Here is a 22,693-nt window from a genome sequence, read left to right as displayed (position 1 = left end):
TCGTGATCAATCATTTATTTATTTTATTTATTTTATTTATTTATTTATTCTCATTAAGTAACATAAGACTATTGTCTCTTTGAATTGTTACCTTTTGTAAAAAGGGGCACAGAAAGGTGCATCAACATATCAAAACTAATTCGATTACAATTCAATAATTCATCGCTTAAATCTAATTTAATTTGATGAGATTCTTGGCGTGAGTAGAAAATCCAAATCTAGTTGTGAGTTTTTGACATAATACATTATGAGAAATGGAATCGAAAGCTTTCGAAAAATCTAAGAGCAGAAGAACAACTGGTCTTCCTTTATCCAAAACTAATCCTATGTCATCAAAAACCTTCAACATAGCGGTTTTCGTGCTATGTTTTTCCCGATACCCGGATTGCTGTTTAATTAGCAAATTCTTCTGGTTGATATAATGGCAGACTTGATTCTTAATTATGCGTTCAAAAACTTTCGACAACGCTGAAAGAATGCTTATGGGACGTAGGTTCTGCAAGCTATTGAGATGAGTTTTTTTCTTCAAGGGTAAGATTTTAGTTTTTTTCCATTCATCGGGAAAAACGCTGGTTGTAACAATGGAATTGAATAAATGTGTAACAGGTCTAACTATAAGTGGATTGATTGATTTCAAAAATTTTATGGGTAGATTATCCAATCCAGTGGCATTTGATTTCATATGATAAAGCGCATTGATTACATCAATTTCATTTATTTGGTCGAAATAGAATTGGTTTCTGATGGTCACGCTGGTAGTAGCATTATATGTATCCAAAATACAATTACTCTTAGAGAAATTATTAGCAAAATTTGCATTAATCACATTGGATTCAAATTCATTTTCTGAACTTTTAGTTCCCTTACCAACACCGATGTTTTTCAATCTTTTCCATAACTCTTTAGAGGGAAGTTTCGTATCTAAATTTCTTTCATAGTATGCTCCTTTTGTCTGGCGAACTTTCAATGTCACCTTGTTACGGAGAGTTTTAAATGCTTTCAGATCAGATGAGCTTTTAGAGATTTTCCACCGCTTATAAGCCAAATCGCGATCTACAATGGCTTTGCTTATAATGTCGTTAAACCAAACAGTTTGTTGATTTTTCAGAAACAATGAACGTACAGGAACGTACTTATTATGCAATTCAAGAATGTTGGAATTAAAAAAATCAAGCAGGGAATTTGGATCATTTATACGATAATAACTATGCCAGTCTAAGGAGTTGAATTCATCTAAAAGACCATTGACATCGATGGCATTATAGTTACGATATTCAATTTTTTTAGGAGTGTGAACAATGTCAAAATCAAGTGATGCAAAAATCATATCGTGATTGGAAAAATTTGGAACATCTATTTGGTTAAACCTAAGAACTCGTGCCTTTGAATTGAATAACATAAGGTCCAACTGCGAATATCCGTTATTATGAAAAAAAAAAGTAGGTTCGGAGCCTAAACTGAACATATTGTGGACGCTCAGCAACGCCATTAATTGTGAAGTTCTGGTCAAATTAGGATTCAACAAATTTGTATTGAAATCACCTGCAAAAAATAAGTTCTCATAATTTGTGCCATAATTTGACAACAAATAATCAATGGTATCAACACAATTGAGCTCTGGTGGATTGTACATCGCAACGAGAAATAACTTTTCACTTTTAAGGACAATTTCTACGGCAGCGTATTCACAATACGACACACCTGAACGACGGATGGATTTGTCCAACAATCGGTAATGAATTCCTTGCTTTATGTATATCAAGATGCCACCTCCTAGCCTTCCTTCTCTATCATTCCTAATGATGTTATAACCATCAATCGCCAGTAGTGAATCGTCGGTTTTGTTATTCAACCAGGTCTCAGTCACACATATTACATCAATAGCACTTGATTGGGCTATTTGTCGTAATTCGTCTAGTTTGCATAACTTGCGAGCACATATGCTCTGACTATTAAGGCTACAAATTGAAAGTTTATTGGCAATAAGGGCACTTTTCATGACGGTTCCTGGCAAACACCAATTCAAAGAGGTATCTCTAGTAGAACCACTAGCCATAAGGATAAGATAAGAACAAAGCAATTAAGAGGAAATCTGTAAAGAGCACACGCAATTGACTAAAAACTAACAAAATTACATAGAAAAATTCGAACATATTCATAATTATTCGACGCGTATATTAATAAGTTTAACAAACCACACTCGATGAATGATAGCATCAATCCAGCATCTACTGCAGCAGCATCCAAATGGCATCCAGCAACCCCAACAGCAACAACAGCAGCAGCAACAAAGTGGTTTAACTTTTAGGAGGGGAGACACGGAAAGATAGGAGGGAATGAAGGATTAAACAACAATTGGGCCTTAAGGATAGGTTACAGTAGAGCTTGTAGATCATTCTCCGATAGTATAGGCTTCTCTTGGTCGTTGGCTGTTTTCTTGACGTAAACAATCCCCATCCTCGTATAGACTCCAGCTAGTTTTCCTCTCTTTTTCATTTGCAAGGCTTTTGAACGAAGCTCCCTCGCCGCTGGTTCCAAATTCTCGTTCACAAATATACGCTGATTAGATGAGAACCCGATGTCCGTGAGCGAAAGCTTTCTTGAGCGTAGATAACGGGCATAAAATTCGTTTCGTTGTATGGTGATTGCAAACTGAACTAGTATTAGGTAAACTGTTCCGCTTGAAGGTGAACCTCTTACGAGCCTTTTGATATCGACCAGTGGAATCGTTTCATCTGTATATCCCAGAGATTGACACCACTTGATAAAATGATCTGGCAGACTCTATCCTACTACGAACGGTACACCGCTTACGATGAGATCGTTAGCACGCATGCTTCGGTCGACGGCAGCTAGGCACTCAGTTTTATTCGTTTTGACGGTGTTCAGTATATCAGTTGTGGTTTTCAGGGATTCCTTGCGCATGTTCTCAAGTTCCGAAGTGATGTCCGAACGCAGTTTGTTCATTTCGGATTGAAATGAGTGTTCCAATCGTCGAATCTCTTCATTAGTAGATTGTTGATAGGTAGCAAACTGCGATTTCATCAATTTAGCCAGATCAGACACACTCATATCATCGGCAGCGGAGCCAGGAAGTTTGGTCGTAGATTGACCTCGAAGAGTACGACGATCGTCTGCCATGATTGCTCGATACCAGCCGCCCGTTTAACGGAAACTTTGGATGCTGTTTGCGTTATGGCTTCCCACGAAATATTGTAGAAATTACAAATTTGTTTTCTCAATTTCGGCAGTAAACTGATCAGCAACTTGACAAACTTCACAGTAAAATGCAGTAACTATATCTCTAATTTACGGAACACAGTGAAAACCGATTTATACGTGGGAATAACCGTGGTTTCGAAGATAAGCGTCTGCACTATACTTTTACGTGTACACCATTTCTGTCACGAGCACACTCACGACTGCTTCAAATTATCACTTAAATTGCAGGGGAGAGAGCCACTGTAGGAGAACTAGCTTTCAGTGAATCTATCACGAATTCGGGAAGTAGGACTACTGCTTCTCCAATTCGATCTTGGATCGTGGAAGTTCGCCTCTCCCGGTAATTCCTTTGATCTTAAACAGTGACTACTAATCTCGAAAAGAAGAGCTCCCACCGAGGAAACAATCACTTTTCCAGATTGGAAGTCACCAACAAGAGAAAAAGGTTTACTGCAAACTAATTATTCTAAGAGGGAATAAGATTCGTAGTTCGGCAGCCAGACTCTATGGCTGAAAGTTTGGTGATTTGGTGGAAAAGAGCTCCTCTCTGCACGGAAAAATCATTCCACTAAATCAAAATAACCTTCAGCTAAAAGAGAGCTGCCAAATAAGAGCTCCTTACTTGACCTTCTCCTTCTAGTGGACAGTCTCTATTATTAAGTGTTACGTGATTTTGTGGAAAAGAGCTCCTCTCCATGGACAAATCATTGCACAAAATCAATCTAACACTTAACAAGAGGAGGGCCACACTGACATTTTTCCCTGACCAATTTCCTTTTCAGTGGACAGTCTCTATCATTGAGCGTAGAGTGATTTCGCGGAAAAGAGCTCCTCTTTATGGAAAAATCATTTCGCAAAATCAAATTACACTCAATGAGAGGAGGGCCACAAAATTCCATGATCCAAAATATCCATTCCCAACTTCTCTTAAAAAAAGTGGGGGATGAATGTAACCTCTCAAAATGGTTACATTTGTTTTTTGTAAATATTCCCTGTAAATAGTATTTTTGTTCATTATTATTCTTATTATTATTGTTATTATTATTCTTATTATTATTCTTATTATTATTCTTATTATTATTCTTATTATTATTCTTATTATTATTCTAATTTTTACTTTTATTATTATCCTTACCATTATTATTTTTCTCATTACTACCCTTATTACTATTATCGCATTTATTAAAATTACGGCTGTTTAAAATAACATGAATTTAAAATTGAAATGCCTATTCTGAAATAAAATGAATTTGAAAAAAGAAAATGAATTACACAAAAAATATCGAATGCACTCCACCTTGAACATCCCCATCCCTATTCCCATAACGTTTGTACTACACACCACCGTTACCAGCGACAGCTGTCATGACGGTGGTAGCGATTCGAGAGCAGCGATTGTATAAAACCGTTTGTCAACAGACGGTCTCTAATAGGTGAACAGACATCACCACAAGTTGTTGTGCCGCGATTTTAATCGTGATTCGTTCTCTTTCCGTACAGTGAACGATTAGTTCGGAAGTGCAATTTGGTGGCTGATTTAAATCCGCCATAGTGGTTTTGACGGAGGTTGATGGAGTGCCACGCTTTGGCCCAACCGTAGTGCCAACCGCAGTGATTGTGGAAAGGAGTCGCTGGTGTGTCCCGTATTTACCCAGCCGGCCCGGGACCGGTTCGCCATTGAATGACCGGAGGAGTTACGCTGTGACCTAGTCGGACCGATCGTCGAAGAGAAGCCATCAAGAGTCACCAGGGAGCCAAGAAGCCATCCAGAGTCACCGGGGAGCCAAGAAGCCATCAAGAGTCGCTGGGGGGCAACGTTCTGGCTCTGTAGGCCTTCCCCTGTTTCGTCGTTCTATTCGCTCAGTTTTGAAGGATGTTAGAATTAACGGGTGGTCATACCCGGCTGTCTGACTGGGCTTGCTGCTGACTGACTGCCTCGTACGGAACCCGCTCATCATCGAAAACCATGGAAGAATGGTAATCTGGTATGTGGTGCACGTTCTCCTATCCCATTATAATTCCATCATTCTCTTTGGAATATCAGAACCATGAATATATATAATGTATAGTTAAACTACCTTAGCTTTTGAACATCATTTATTCTTGCGCATTTCCCTATATTCCACCCTATCTCATTTAATGAATAGTCCACCTTGTTTGCTAAGATTTTGATGTAGGACTACGTCTACGTCCAGGTTTTGTTAAAGGGAAGTTCTTCCGCTCATCTCTCCCAATTTCCTCTTGGAGCAGCATAAACGACCCTGAGGCCCAGGACAAAAGCCCGGTTGGGGACAATAGTGGTTCCCAACCTTAAGAATCTCTAACAGAATACGGTAGAAACTTCCGGCGGGAAGACGAAGGGGATATTTGTTGTGGTCGTGGAGGAATTTTCGGGGAGACCTGAGAGTGATAAAACGGGGAAGTATGTAAGCTCTATTGGTCATATGGTTCCGGACCAGTTTGACGATATAAGCAGCAGATATCAAACGGTAATTGCTAAGTATCCGTTGTGGGTCTCAGATTTGTCCGTTTTGTTGTGTAGTCCGTGTGTTTGATTCTTGATTTGACATTGACATTTCGTTATGTCTACAAACACTCAACGCAGGGGTGAGAATGAAAGTTGTGGAAAAATCTCCACTTGGTTCACCCACAGGGTTGAAACAACTGTGCCGCACTACTCATAATGTGGTGAATTCTCAAGTTTTCAAAAATTTATATTAAAATCAGGAGTGCATATAAAAAAGATCTGAAAGCGTCAATAATCATTAAAAATAATCGTCTTTCAAAGAAAAATATAAAATAGGGGGTAAGGTCTGACGGAAATGGTCTATTGACAGAAAGCATATAAGCCAATAAAAATTTTTCACGGAAATGGTCTATTATATACGCGTAACGCTCTGTCCAAAATACATAAAACACCCTACTGTGAGCAAATGCCATAATAGACCATCTCCGTGAAAAATTTTTATTGGCTTATATGCTTTCTGTCAATTCACTGAACAGAGTTTCCAAAGGAACCGATATGTTTTGAAGTCTCTAACTATTAGAAAACAATGAAAAACTTGCGGCACGTTAGTTCACTCCTCGGTCCCCTACAATTTATTTCTCTCCGATTTTTATGCGACCCCTTTTTGCCCTATGATTCTTTCTCCACATCGTGGTGAATTCGCGACTACGAAGCTGCTGATGTTTTATTCGGTTTTCTGTGAGAAAAACAAGGAGAGAGATATTTTTTGCTTATTTTTCACGCACACGATGACAGTTCCTTACGAGGTTTTCCGTTGGTGCGAGTGCTTTGTGGAATCTCTTTTTGTTTCGTAGTCGCGAATGTTTGATCAGCTGGTTCGGATCAATCATGATAGAGAGAGTGTACATGGTGACATCACGGAAAACTTTTCATCTTAGTCCCTCTTCCATTAACCTGTATTGACTGTCCCGCTCTTCGACTTTCCTGCTGAAATTGTTTTTTTTATAAGGAGTTGCCATTCGCTGCTGGAAATGTTGGAGTTTCGAGGTTTTGTCAGGCGTACAACCATCTATAGCTTTATTCGTGTTTTAACACGTTATATATTAGATGCTGTTTTGGTTTGCTGGTGACTAATTTGGTGCAAGCGAAAGATCACGACGAAATCTTTCTCAATCATACCATCTCCTTCGCCTGGAGCTGCTGTGATGCTCAAATTGGATATACGAAGAATCTTTCTCTCTTCCGGTTTTGCGGTCGACCGGGGGCTGGCGATGAGCGTAGCACCATAATGTTTTGAACCTTTTTATCAAACTGTAAATCCGGAAGACTATACAAGATGTCCTCGATTGGCACATCCATCATTCAGTATGGATTCCCCCAGCTTCGATGCATGGTTATTAAGTGACCAGAACAAAATGCTGTCGCATGGAAAAATCTTCGTCGCTCCCTCCAGTTTACCGCCGTCCACGGGGCCGGTGGGGAGCAGAACCGTTTTTGGGAACTATTGTGGAGCACCGCAGCGGCTGCGGATGGGGAAAATATTTGTTGTGGTCGTGAAGGTTTTTGTTGTGGGGGAAAACCATCAGATTGGAGGAACTGCGAGAATAGACCATTTCCGTAATTTTTTTTAATTGCTTATATGCTTTCTGTTAATTTACTGAACAAACTTTCCAAAGGAACCCATATGTTTTGAAGCCCCTAACTATTGAAAAACAATGAAAAACTGGCGGCACGACTTTACACCCCACGGTCCCCTACACTTTATTTCTCTCCGATTTTTATCAGACCCCTTTTTCTCCTATGATTTTGTCTCCACGTTGTGGTGAATATTTGATCAGCTGATTCGGGTCAATCATGACAGATGAACTAATCTACGATGACGTCACGCTGCAACTTCCAGCGGGAAGAAAACCTTTACTGCGGGCCTGCGCTTTAATCCACTCAATGTTCATCCGGTGAACATTCCTTGACTGGATGTTGGTCCGGATGTCATTTTATGTAAACACGGCCCGCATTTAGAGCGGAAAAGAAAAAGAAAATCGACAATAAAAGAAGACCGTGGATAAGTCCATACCTTTATTTACGTTTTCATCCGCCACTTCCACCGTAGCTGAAATCAACAATATCATCCCGGAAACCATCTTGGAGCTGCTGCTGGTCGTCAATGTTTTTAGTTTCGGTTCCCCCTCCGCAATTTTAAGGGTAATTGTTTGCGCAAATGATATTATTGCTCCGTTTTTATTTGTCTCAAGACTCCCCGGACGCTTTCCATCGTCGTGGTTCTACTAATTTGATGGTAAAAGAGATCCAGCACGACGAAATTTTTCACGACAACGGTGGGTATCCTTTTCATCTTCATCGCTTGTGGTTGCTGTGGTGCTCCACTTGCTCTTGATCTTTTTCGGTTTTGTGGTTCGCTAAGGGTGGCGAAGAAAATTTTGCTGAAATCCAAAAAATCACCTTCGAGATCGCTAGAAATCTTTGATTGGCACATTATTCTGTTTGGATTCCTGAGGCTTCCATTGGAATCGAGTAATCGAAACAGTATGCGTTGCATGGTGAAATCTTCGTCCCCAGTTTGCCCAAGGGCACAGGGCCGAAGAGGAGCAGAACCCTTTTCATGAACTATTCTGGAGTACGGTAGAAACTTCCGGGGGGAAGACGAAGGGGATATTTGTTGTGGTCGTGGAGGAATTTTCGGGGAGACCTGAGAGTGGTAAAACGGGGAAGTATGTAAGCTCTATTGGTCATATGGCTCCGGACCAGTTTGACGATATAAGCAGCAGATATCAAAAGGTAATTGCTAAGTCGTGTAGTCCGTGTGTTTGATTCTTGATTTAACATTGACATTTCGTTATGTCCAGGGCTGGTAGCAAGAATTGGTACCGAAAAAAGTTATTTTAGTGACCAAATTTGAGAAATAAGTGACTAAAAAGTGACTTTATATTCTCGAAAAAGTGACTAAAAGTGACTTTAGAAGTAAGCTGTAATCAATTTTATTTCAATTCTAGTATACTGTTTTACGATCAATATCAATTATGATAGGGAATATTCCATATGATCTTCTGCAGGTAGTAGGTCTAGTTGAGTACCATATTTGGACATTTTTATTGTGCTTCCAAATTTACAAGATATCGCCTAGATTTTTTTCAAACAGGGTAGTTTATATTTACGTAAATAATCCTTTTTTAGTAGATTTTGAATATTTTCAAAATTTTGTGTCTTTTATATTACCAAAGTATTTTATATTGTACATTTTAATAAGAATTTGGAACATTTGTAAAATTAAAATTTTTGTCATTCCACATTTCCATTTAAACTCCAGCTCTTCTACCTAATAAGGTCAATATTTTTACGCATTAATCGATATCTATATAAATAAAAATGGAATGGTGTTTGTATGGCACGAAATGGCTTACGAACGGGTCAACGGATTTGAAAGATTCTTTCTCAGTTTTGTTCGTCAGGGGTTCCGACGTGTTCGTGTGTATAAAAGTCCCAGGATATTCACCGGGAAAGTTGAAAAAACGAGCGCGAACGAAACTGTCATTTTATATGGGACGATCAAAAGCGTTTTTCAACAGCCTACTTGATGGCAAGACGAAGTTTGCCGGGACCACTAGTTTCAAATAAAAAATGATGACAGAAGATCAAATTTGATTGGAATACTGCTTAAACCGCGTCCTTTAAACGCCGACTAAGGAAGAAATTTTTCATCAGTAAGTTTAATGGCCTTCCATTCACATTCTAAGACTTCCTCGTAAAATTACGACAAGTAACTTTTCGTTTTGCCGTAAATTATATACCTTAATGTATTCAATCTGTTTTTTTTTTTAAGAAAAACCACGAACGAAAACTTGAAAAAAATCATATTTTTTGTGAAAAATTTTGAAAAATCCACGAGGAATTTCTAAAAAAAATCCTAGTGTAATTTCTGATGAAACTTGTGTGAGTTATAATGATGCATACCTACAAAGATAACACTGCGGAACACGTTTTTGTCTCCAGCACCAAAATACCGCTGTTCACTTAATTAAGGGTTGCTGAATCCATTGCCGTTTTCAGAAATATCATAGCACGTCTAGTTTTTGAGATATTGACTGTTGAAAATGCAAAAAATGACTATTTCAGCCAACTTGCATGCAAGTTTGCCAGCTTGTAAGGTAATATATTGGCTAAATTTGCCACAGAATTCAAACTGTATGTGTATAACAATACTTATTATCAAAGTTTGTAATATTTTCGATGCGAAAAAGTTATTTTTTTATGGTTTAGAGATTTGTTGTATTTTGCCATATAGAAGAAACGAAGAATTTTGTATGGAGACTGCAAGCATGTTGAAAAAATCGGTTCAATCGAAATTTAATCGCGCAATTTCAATCAAATTATGTCTAAAATGAAAGTTCAAGTTCTATTTTGCATGTTTGGCGGATTAGATCACAAATTTTTTTTGACAAATCGTACTTTAAATTTCATGTAAACATTAATGAAACCAGAGTTTTATGCAACTTTGGCGACCTGTAGCTAAAAATTGTGACGTGCTGGAACATTTCTGAGAATGGAACCAGATTCAGCAACCCCAAATCTACTAGAGACACATAATTTGATCCTTGAGACACGCAAAAATGTCATTTTTGTTACGCTGTGTAACTGAAAGATCTCTCGAATTCTTGATGAATATATTTCTTGATAAATTACTATGATAATAAAAGCATACTAATCCATCAATGGTCGGAGCAATGACTGTAATAATTTCTGTAGTATTAACTAGTGTGGAACCTTGAATGAAATTTTAAAGAATCTATGCAGGTCTGGAAACTGTATTTGAATAAATATCAGTGAAGTGTTTGAGCCGCAGTAATAATATTTTGAAGAAATGCTGGAGAAATTTCTAGAGGAATCTAATGAGGAATCCCAGATGCAATTCATCGAGCAATTCTTGGAAAAGATTTTATACAATAATAGCTTAAGTAAGTTTTGAGAAATTCCGGAGAGTAATTATGGATGAATTTTTGAGAGAATCCTTATAAAAATGCCTGGATTAAATGAAAAATGCGTAGGAATTATTGTTGGGTTTCTTGTAAAAATGTCGATTTTTTTCGAAAACTCTATAATAAATCTTTGGGGAAAAACTTCTGTATGGCATGCGGGAAGAATCCTAGAAGTTGAAGTTGAAAAAATCTGTGAAAGATCAGTGATCTGGAAGAAATACTGAGATTTTTTGTGTAGGAATGCTCTAAAATTTTTAGTATAAAATGGAGAAGAAATTCCTCTGAGCTTCTATTGAAAAATTGCTGGTGGCATTCCTGGTGGAGTTCTTGAAAGTATTCCAGAAGGAATCTCTGGATAAATAGTTACGTAATAGTCTCTGAAGGTTTCTCTGGAGCCTCTAGAATGTTGCACCAGAATTCATTGCAAGCAGTTTAACCATCTATGTCCGACGACTTTAATCGACAGTTTCTTTATGAAAAAGCGTTTTTGTAAAAAGTAATTCAAAAAACAATAATTCGAAGGGTCTATTTTTTCAAAATCAGTTCAAAATATATTGGTTGTTTTACAATAGTAAACTGATTGCTCACCAATAGTTTTACTATTCAAAAAGTTATTTGAATTTTGGATCTGATAAGTATAGAATCATAATCTACTGTTAACTCTCCCTTACTCGATATTTTGTATCTCGATATCGAGTTAGAGAACCACAGTAAAAGTTGGTTTTCATGGCTACTGCGATGGTCCCTCGGATCGCATTTGCACTGGTTTTTTGTTCCATATTTCGATACCTTACTCGATGGCCCCTTCAATATCGAGTTACGGAGAGTTGACTGTAGAAACTAATGCATAGTATTCCTCTGGTTCGGTTTGCCTCAAGTTCGTCAAAAATAATTGAGCTCTGGAGCTACTATGGGAAAGAGTGGGTTATGGCAAAAAAGTGACTTTAGATACCATATTGATTATAATGTCTTTAGAGACCTTAACTAAAAATAAACACTTTTTAGAGATATTCATTGAAATAGTATCCAAGCCTTTAAAAAAGATCTGCTTACCTGAAAATATACTATTTTTACTTTCAAAATATTTTCAAATTTAGCGTTACGTAATAAATGGACACTGCCTTTGGTGGTTCGAGGTTTTTTTTCTTGCGTATAGCCGAAATTCTCTGTTAATTCCAGGTTTTTCCAGGTTGAATAAAATTCCCTGATAATTTCAGATTTTCCAGTATTTTAAATTAAGAAGGCCGATTCACAATTTTCTCGCGAAAAATTAGCTCAAAATAGTTGAAAAAAGTGACTTTTTGACGAAAAAGGTGACTTTAGTTGAAGTGGCTTCAAAAAAGAGACTTTAAAGTGACTGGCCTCAAAAAAGTGACCAAGTCACTAAAAAGTGACTCGCTACCAGCCTTGGTTATGTCTACAAACACTCACAGTCTTCAAAATTGCCTTTGCATTTCGTTGCTTTGATGTATAAAACAAGGAGAAAGAGAATACACTATCCTTATTTTCCAATCCAACAAGGCTTTGATTTGCTCCAATCATTTCGGTGAAAATACTGCATCATTTATTTGAATTATTTGTGGCTCCTTCGACTTTGCGCACTAGGCTGCAGGAGGATAACAAACATTGTTGGTAGGCTTAGCAACCAAGAATGTTTTCTTTTCATTGCAAGGTCAAAAAGTGCTTGTCAGTAGGTAGGGTGATCAAAGTAATTTGGACAGACCGTTACGCGTATATAATTTGGCCATTTACGGCAAAATCAAATGGAGGTGGCCAAATTATATACGCGTAACGCTCTGTCCAAAATACATAAAACACCCTACCTATCCATTTGATGAATCGGTGCAATGTATTTCTTCTGATTTCACAAGACTGGGTGCCAAACCAAAGCAATGAAAATTATTGACAGTCTGATCTGCAATGTTTTTAAACATATACAGCGGGGATTCGCTGGTTGGAACACGACTGCCTTCCATCAAGCAAATCCGATCCGTTAGTTGGAGCGACTAACAGCTGGTGAAAATGTTCCAGACTAACGCATCTGGAGCGCAAATCCTCACGAAATATGTGCGTACATACACATTTGTTCAATATAGGGATACTTCAATGCGCCGGTACTCAGACGTCAAATCAGTTTGACATCTTTTCTTGGCATTCGGGTGCTTTTAAGTTGGATTTTTTTCCAACCAGCGATCATCCAACCATCGAGTCATTCCATGTAGTGGACCCCCAGCGAGCGAATTCCCACTATAAATTGTCTCTTGCCAATAGGAAATATATTTCTGAGTTATGTGATGATAAGCTAATAGGGTGATCAAAGTAATTTGGACAGACCGTTACGCGTATATAATTTTTTTTTCTTTGGGATGTCTAGTTAGACGGCTAAGACCGATCACGGTCCATCTCGCCAATATATAATTTGGCCATTTACGGCAAAATCAAATGGAGGTGGCCAAATTATATACGCGTAACGCTCTGTCCAAAATACATAAAACACCCTACTGCAGTACTAGCAGAACACTGACGACATTGAGAAGAATTCGGAACTACAGAGAAATAATAAAACGCGTGTGCTTGCTGTGAGATACAAAAACGAAGTGAAGTTTTATTCTACCAACTGTTACAACTGTCAAACAGGCCAAGGTGATTATAGTAGGGAAAGGTGATCTTATTTACACATTAAAACTAAAGTGATCAGATTGCTTTCTCAACACCCCTCCTCAAGCTAATCACTATTGAACTCCCAAAATTGAACAGTGTTTCTTGAAAGAAGCTAACGGTAACCCTTTGGTCATTAGATCTGCCGGTTGATCACCACTAGCCCTGTATTGAACACTTATCTTTCCATTTGCGACGCATTCCTTGATGAACTGGAGCTTTACATCGGTATGCTTCAGCTTCCGAGACGGCGCCTCCGAACCAGCGATTGCTTTTGCTGATTGGTTATCTTCAAATACTACGATGGGCTGCTTGTCACGAATTTGCAAATCCAGAAACAGCTTATCGATCCAGAGAGCTTCACACATGCAGTCGGCCAGAGCACTGCATTCCGACTCAGTTGAAGAAAGTGCGATCGTTCGTTGCTTCGTAGTCTTCCACGACGTAGTCGCACCATATATCTGGAACACGTATCCAGAAACGGAGTGCCGATCGTTTTGATCTGACGCCCAGTTCGCATCTGCATAGCCGACTATTTGTCCGGCTGTTGTCTGTCGACGGTAGGTCAATCCATGATTTGTCGTTCCCCTGAGATACCGCAGTACTCTCTTCAGATGTGACCAGTGCTCTTGTGATGGGTTGCACTGAAATTGACTGAAAAAGGAGACAGCTGAGCTCAGATCAGGTCGTGAGGTGACCATGAGGTAAGTCAGACACCCAATCAGTTCGCGATATGGCTTGCCAAGTTTCTGCTCCTCTTCCGGTCTCTGCAGCTGCAAGTTGGCATCCATTGGAGTTGACGCAGGCTTACTCGATTCCATTCCGAAACGACGAAGTACTGCCTCAGTATAGCCCGGCTGGCTAAGCTTTGTAATTCCTTTGGTGATATCGCGTTCGATCTTCAGTCCCAGAAACATGCGAGCTTCACCAAGGTCGACCATACGAAATTCACGTTGTAGCATCCGCTTAACCACTTCAATTTGAGACAAATCCTTGCAAATGATGAGCACATCATCCACGTACAGAAGCAAGTACACAGGACCAGTCTTGCTCCATCGTACGTACAAACAGGTATCCTCTACACATCGCCGAAATCCAATTCTAGCCGCGAACTCGTTGAACCTTTCGTTCCATGCCTTCGACGCCTGTTTCAGCCCGTAAATCGATTTGCTCAGTTTACATACCTTATTCCCCTCCTCAAATCCTTTGGGCTGCCTCATATGTCATATGTAGATGTCCTCGGTTAGCTGGCCGTGCAAGAATGCAGCTTTCACATCCATTTGGTGGACAAAGAGATTTTCTTGGTTTGCCAGAGCGAGCATCATACGTACAGTGGACATCCTAATTACTGGCGAATAGGTTTCACTGTAATCATAACCGTAGCGCTGAGTAAAACCTTTAGCAACCAGCCTCGCTTTCCGTTTGTTGATGGATCCATCCGGGTTGGTCTTCAATCGAAACACCCACTTACAATCTATGGCTTTGCGACCCGGCGGTAGTTCTGCCAGCTGCCATGTTTCGTTTTCGGCTAACGACTTCAGCTCGTCATTTATCGCTTCCTTCCATTCCGGCCAGTCAGGTTGCAACTTCAGCTCGTCGATGGTCTCAGGAAGGTTCTCCACGTAATTTTCTGCGTTGAGTGCATAAGCGACACACGAGTAGTCGTTCAGCTTGGCCGGCGCGTTCCGAACACGCTGGCTTCGGCGAATCTCCGAAGGATCTGACTCGTTCCCATGCAGCTCCACTTCTTCCAGACAGTCGTCAAATTCGTCGTCTTCGTAGGCATTAACGACTTCCAGGCGGTCCGTTTCCACCTCAACCAGATCCGGTACATTGTCCTTCTCAGTTACCGACGATGGGGTGTAAGGGCCAGCCAAATCCACGCTGCCACCGCTCTGCTTTCCACCAGGAACACGAGCTGTTCCCTGGAGATACAACCGCTCCTCCACGACGATATCCCTAGCTGTGAAGACTTTCCGCGAGTCCCACAACCTATATCCGTTGGCGCTGTATCCGACGAAATAACAGCATTTGCTCCTGGATTCCAATTTGTTCCGCTTTTCCTTCGGAACAAAACTGTATGCTTTTGCACCGAAGATACGAAACTTCGAGACGTCAGGCTTGTGGCCATACCACATCTCGTATGGTGTCTTGTTTACCGTCAACGCTGCCGTTGGACTTCGGTTGATAATGTAAACCGCCGCCAGAACTGCCTCGCACCACAGAGTCTTCGACATTCCAGCATCCTCGATCATCGCCCTTGCTTTGTCCATTATTGTGCGATTGAGCCGCTCGCTCACACCGTTTTGCTGCGGCGTATACGGAATGGTGTATTCCAGCTGTATACCTTTTCCCCGACAAAAGTTCCGAAACTTTTCTCCGACATTCTCCCCTCCGTTGTCACAGCGTAAACGGGAAATATGGCTGTCAAAGTGTGACTCAGCCATCGCCGCGTATGTTTCGAAAGCTTCGAGCACTTCATCCTTCGTGCTCAGCATGTATACAGCAGTGAAATGGGAAAAATCGTCCGTAAAAGAAACAAAGTATCGCTTACCGTTATACGCTGCCGGTGTCATGGATCCGCACACATCGCTATGGACCAGTTCGAGAGGACGGGAACTCCGTGGCAACGGCATCTCCGTAAACGGCTTTCTTGTCTGTTTACCTTTGAGGCACGGCTCACAGAGGGCACTTTCCACGAGATCACTCTTCTTCAGATTCAGGCCATTGACCATTTCAGTGTTCACGATCTTCAAAAGTCCACTTCTACCGATATGGCCGAATCGCCTGTGCCATAGCTCTTCGCTGCTTATGGCTTTTTCACTCACTAGAGCCGACGGCTCTTTCACTCGCCACACATCAACGTTCAGTTCGTAGAGTTTGTCCTTACGTTTCCCCGTGCAAACGACCGTGCCGTTTCGCAGAATCTCGACACTGTTCTTCCGGAACACTACCGACATCCCCAACAGTCCTATGCGTTGGATCGAAAACAAATGGTACCGCAGGCCGGGTACGTACAACACTTTGTCCACAACAGCTTTCTCTCTTCGATTTCCAACCCTTGTAGTAATGTCCACAACACCGGAATAGTTGCTCTCGAGTGTTTGCCCGGAAGCCACTTTAATTAGCACTGGTTTGTCAAGTTTCTTCACGTCACGCAACCAATCAGCTCGTCCGATCATATGATCAGACGCACCCGAGTCGAGAATCCACGAAACGTCACTTTTATGTGAGTCGTTTGGCACTGAATGACCCTCAAACACCACCTCTTTTTCAACAATATTTGCTTTCCCTTTCTGCACATTTTTCTTCGTGCCTTTTGGCACACCGTCGCCACGAACACGATCATCGCGACTAGGACACTCCGCACGCTTATGCCCCACTTTGCCACAGGAAAAACACTTCCACTTTTTCTTCTCGAAACTTTTCTTGCCTCTCCCGGCGAAAGCGGTAGAGTCCACCTCCGCGCTGACGTCATCGCTGTTCGCGCGCTTAATGCTCTCATTGAGCAGCCGAGCACGTACGAAATCCAATGTGCACTGTTCGTCCGATAATGTTTCGAGCACCGTAACTAGCTGGCTGTACGACCGCGGCATCGACTGAAGTAAATAAAACACCACCAGCCGCTCGTCCAGCTTTATTCCCGCCAAATCCAAATCACGAACAGTCTTGTCGAAACACAACAGATGATTTTCCATCGAACCGGTTTCATCAAACTTTAACGCCGATAACTTCTTTAACAAGAAAAACTGTCCGGAAATTCCCTTCCGTGCGAACGCGTTCTGGAGCGCACTCCAGATTTCGACCAGGTTCCGCTTTTGCTTCACGTATTCGAGTTGAGAGTCCGCGATATTTCGAATTAGCACCGATTTGCACCGCACATCCCTCTTCCGACGCTCATCCAAAGCTGCTTCCTTGTTTTGTTTAACTTGAACACTGTCTCCGGCGAGCACTTGAAAATCCACCACATCTTCCGCAAGCTACTGAATGCACTGCAGGAGACCCAGCTCCTCCAAGTGCACCTCCATCCGGAAGCTCCAGTTGGCAAAATTTGTTCCATCGAACAAATACACTACATGGCTGGAATCGACTTTTCACTCACTCGACCGAGACTGTTCGAACACGATGCAACACGTTTTCTTTATCTGCGGAACAAGCACAACTTGCAGGTTAGGGCGTAGGCTGGGCCCATGACCTGAGAAGAATTCGGAACTACAGAGAAATAATAAAACGCGTGTGCTTGCTGTGAGATACAAAAACGAAGTGAAGTTTTATTCTACCAACTGTTACAACTGTCAAACAGGCCAAGGTGATTATAGTAGGGAAAGGTGATCTTATTTACACATTAAAACTAAAGTGATCAGATTGCTTTCTCAACAGACATAAATGACCTCAACTAGCGAAAATATAACTGACCTTTTACATCAAACTGTTTTTTTTTTCGTAGAAGGAGCTAATCTTTAAACAAATGATATTACTCATATAAATTATAAGTTTATACCCATGGTAAGTACATTAGACTACAACACTTTTATTTATTTACTATACTGTTTACATTGCCCTTTAGATAGGTTTGAGATAGGTTTCAAGAAGTTCCAATTGAAAGCTCGCTGAAAACCGCATTTTTGAAAGGGGTTGTTTTTATGCTTACCGAGGCTGACAATCCGAGGTCTAGAGTATGCAGTTTGCGGTGAAATGATTTGAATCAATGATGCATTAGTTTTGATCAAGCACAGGAGCAATTGAATTGAAAAGGCGCGAATCCTACGCGAAGCATTGAATAGGGTCCTAAAGCCCTGTCCCAATTTTAGTGTCAAACGCTTAAGTTTAGGCCAATAACACATGTTTACTCAATTTTCTAATGTTTTCCGTTGGTTTGAGTCCAAAAAACATTTTTTAGATTTTGTCACACTCCTTGGCTTAAACTCAAATTTTGGGTGTATTTTGTTTTCCGTGTCCCTTCCGAAATGTCAGATAGGAACAACCCCAGTGGTAAAACTAAAACCCCTGTGGTGTTTTTGTCGACTAAGCGAACGTCAAACATGATCTTAAGTGTCAAGGTTCATTTATGGACCCAATTTTTAAATTAAAGTTCAAACATGATATAGCCGTTATTTGAGCGGGAAATATTGCTAAAGTAGTTGCAGTAAGATGCTGTTTCGTGTTATTGAATAAAAACAAGATTTCATTAAAAATTTTAGGACCCAATTTTCAAAGCATGCTTTTCAAAATATCTGTGCAGCAATGATGATCTTTGAAGACTGAACACTCAACGCAGGGGTGAGAATGAAAGTTGTGGAAAAATCTCCACTTGGTTCACCCACAGGGTTGAAACAACTGTGCCGCTCTACTCATAATGTGGTGAATTCTCAAGTTTTCAAAAATTTATATTAAAATCAGGAGTGCATATAAAAAAGATCTGAAAGCGTCAATAATCATTAAAAATAATTGTCTTTCGAAGAAAAATATAAAAATAGGGGGTAAGGTCTGACGGAAATGGTCTATTATGCGGAAGGAAGTAGGTACGGAAATTAAAGATTGTGAAATACAAAAAAAAAACAAAAGAACAGATTAATAAAAAGAGAGTGATGGTTCAATAGGGTCCTAAAGCCTTGTCCCAATTTTAGTGCCAAACGCTTAAGTTTAGGCCAAAAACACATGTTTACTCAATTTTCTAATGTTTTCCGTTGGTTTAAGCCCAAAAAACATTTTTTTAGATTTTGTCACATTCTTTGGCTTAAACTCAAATTTTGGGTGTATTTTGTTTTCCGTGTCCCTTACGAAATGTCAGATAGGAACAACCCCAGTGGTCGAACTAAAACCCCTGTGGTGTTTTTGTCGACTAAGCAAACGTCAAACATGATCAAAAGTGTCAAGGTTCATTTATGAACCAAATTTTTAAATTAAAGTTTAAACATGTTATAGCCATTATTTGAGCGGGAAAAATTGCTAAAGTAGTTACAATAACATGCTTTTTCGTGTTATTAAATAAAAACAAGATTTCATTAAAAATTTTAGGACCCAATTCAATGAATATCTATTTTGCCTCAGAAAAATGGCTTGACCAACGTTTGAAAATTAAATTTTCATTCTTCGCCGCGTGAATATGAGCTTAACAGCTCAATATGAAATAGTACTTCAATGCATAATATGCATAGGGTAACCAATATATTTTGGACCCCTATATATTTTGGACCCCCTTGGCCATTTTCCTGCAAATTTCCCAGTTTAAATCGAAAGACCAACTCAATTTGCATGCCATTTGGAAAGATAGGACTATTCCGCACTTACACCAACCGTTTGTACAAAGAAAATGTGTTTATTTTATCTGAAATTAATTTAATTTAATCGGTGCATCCATGCAACCGTTACAACATGTTACACACAGAAATTGGAGCCGTCAGAAATTTACCAAACGTAAACAAATACTTTTTTCAAATTTCTGGACAAAAAGCGTAGAATTTCTTCGGTTTTCCATTGTCGATCGATTGATTAGACTATGGGCAAGCATATTATACATCCAGTGTCATGGACTTTGTCGCCAAACGATAAAAAAATGCCGGGGGTCCAAAATATATACTTTGAGGGTCCAAAATGTATTGGTGTGTCCAAAATAATGAAAAACAGTGCTTCACAATTCAATTATTTTCGACGTTTTTTAGAACCTACATGACCGTTTGGGCATTTTTATCTCGTAGAGGAAGTTTTGACATGTTCTTTGACTTGGTTACGCTGTGCAATTAATTAATTTGGACACAAAACTAAAATCTCTTCCTTAAGGGGTCCAAAATACGACCGTTACCCTATTAGTCTTCGCTCAGTTGTGGTGCATTATCTGCCGTTAGTGTTGTTGGCACGCCGAAACGAGAAAATATAGTTCTCAACTCGTCAATTGTACTTTCCGATGTGATACTAGACATCTCACATATTTCAAAGTATCGACTGTAGTAGTCCACGACTACCAGTAGAAACTGTCCTTCTGGGAGTGGACCTAAAAAGTCTATCGCAACATCCTGCCAAGGTCCAGTTGGTAAGTCTCGGCGGCTCATCGGTTCGGGTGGATCGGGGGTGGAAACCAGCATGCATCCCCGACATTTCTTAACAAATGTGTCAACATCAGTGTCGATTTTGGGCCACCAAACGGAAGCACGAAGATGGCATTTCATCATGCGTGTTCCAGGATGGCCATCGTGTGCCAAAACTAGTACCTTTTCACGCAAGCATTTTGGAACAACAATTCTGTCGCCCTGCATCAAAACGTTTCCAACCTGGCAAAGCTCCTGTGCAATAAGACGATACTCTGCTGGAAGCTCAAACAAACGACCCTCTTCTAGTTTTCGTAGCAGTTCCTGAATTTCATCGTCTTCATTACAAATGGCATCAAGCTCTTCCCATCTAATAGCCGCGTTGGTGGCGGCTGCATTGGCAATCTCGTTAACGAAAAGCTCTTCGGAATAATCGAACGGGGTTGGTACCAGAGTCGCCAGACGTGACAGAACGTCAGCTACGTTCTTTTCTCCAGCGATATGTTTGATCGAATAATCAAAGGCTTGCAGGCGAAGCACCCACCTTTCTATTCTAGCGCATGGTTTTGAGCGTGAGGTGAATAGATATAGCAACGCTTTGCAGTCCGTAATTAAGTCAAACTTTTTTCCGAGAAGGTACATCTGGAATCTTTCGACGCCCCAAACGGCCGCCAACGCCTCTTTCTCCGTTTGGCATTACCGTTTCTCAGTTTTGGTCAGCGATTTAGATGCATAGCATATGACACGGTGTTCCCCAAAATTATCAGTCTGCACTAGCACCGCTCCTAATGCGTTGGGACTGGCGTCTACGATGACAGACGTTGCATGTTCCACATTCAAATATCCAAGACTGACGGAGTGTGAAAGTGCATTTTTGATGGCTTCAAAAGATGCCTGGTGTTCGCTAGTCCATTCGAATTTTACAGATTGTTCTGTTAGTCTTCGCAATGGTTCGTCTAGGGTTGCTAAATTATTGATAAATTTATTCATATAATTTGCAAGCCCTAGGAAACTTTTCACTTCGGACGTATTTTCCGGACGCCTAAAGGATACGAGGGCTTCGACTTTGGATGGTGAAGGACGTATACCATTGGGGGAAATTAGGGTAACGGTCGTATTTTGGACCCCCTAAGGAAGTGATTTTAGTTTTTTGTTCAAATTAATTAATTCCACAGCGTAACCAAATCAAAGAACATTCCAAAAGGTAGAGAAAAACTTCCTCTACGAGATAAAAATGCCCATACGGTCATGTAGGATCCAAAAAACGTCGAAAATAATTGAATTGTGAAGCACTTTTATTCATTATTTTGGACACACCAATACATTTTGGACCATCAAAGTATATATTTTGGACCCCGGCGTTTTTTTTATATTTTGGCAACAAAGTCCACGACACTGGTTGTATGATATGCTTGCCCATAGTCTAATCAATCGATTGACAATCGAAAACCGAAGAAATTCTGCGCTTTTAGTTCAGAAATTTGAAAAAAGTTTTTGTTTACATTTGAAAATTTTCTGACGGCTTCAATTTATGCGTGTAACGTGTTGTAACGGTTGTATGGATGAACCGATTAAATTTAATTAATTTCAGATAAAATAAACACATTTCCTATGTACGAACGATTGATGCAAGTGCGGAATAGTCCTATCTTTCCAAATGACATGCGAATTGAGTTGGTCTTTTGATTTAAACTGGGAAATTTGCAGGAAAAGGCCCCAGGGGGTCCAAAATATATAGAGGTCCAAAATATATTGGTTACCCTACATGACCAATGAATTGAACTTCTGGAACACCGATCACGCATTTCTCTTGATTCAAAACCACCCCACGGTCTCGCAGTCGTTCGTATACTGCGTTTAAGCGAACATTATGTTGCTCTAAGTTTTCGCCTTCAACGTATATATCGTCCAGGTAGCATACCGTCCCTATTAATCAATGTTTATTTTATTTTATTTTTTTTAATAAGTAACAACTCAACATGACTTACCCTCACATCCAACCAAGATTTCTTCCATCACCTTCTGGAAAATCTCAGGAGCCGAAACCAGCCCAAATGGAAGTCTCTTGAATCTAAAGAGACCTCGGCTGGTGATGAATGTCGTCACGTCACGTGACTCAGGGGCAAGCTCCGTTTGTAAAAATGCATCACGAATATCAAGTCTACTTCTTATTGCGCCCTTACCGATGCGTGCTAGTAACTCGTCGACTACCGGCATGGGATATCGTTCTCGTAAAACTGCCTCGTTCACGCGTCTAAGGTCTAAGCATACACGTGGCTCACCGTTCGACTTGCCTACCACGACTAGCGTCGATACCCAACTTGTAGGTC

General features: G+C 40.2%; 1 protein-coding gene across 1 annotated transcript in view; it reads left to right on the top strand.

Annotated features, from left to right (window-relative positions):
• Nucleotides 1–8,131: 8,131 nt before the first annotated feature.
• The window catches only part of LOC5565333 (N-acetyltransferase 6), a 73,945-nt gene continuing 59,383 nt past the window's right edge, over nucleotides 8,132–22,693 (top strand). The window contains exon 1 of the mRNA XM_021850847.1: nucleotides 8,132–8,485. Within this exon, the coding sequence (XP_021706539.1) occupies nucleotides 8,441–8,485 (45 nt within the window). The 5' untranslated portion in view covers nucleotides 8,132–8,440. The remainder of the gene's footprint in view (nucleotides 8,486–22,693) is intronic.

Source organism: Aedes aegypti, chromosome 1, assembly GCF_002204515.2.
Source record: "Aedes aegypti strain LVP_AGWG chromosome 1, AaegL5.0 Primary Assembly, whole genome shotgun sequence".
Taxonomy (NCBI): Eukaryota; Metazoa; Arthropoda; class Insecta; order Diptera; family Culicidae; genus Aedes; species Aedes aegypti.
This window is presented reverse-complemented; position numbering and strand designations above follow the sequence as displayed.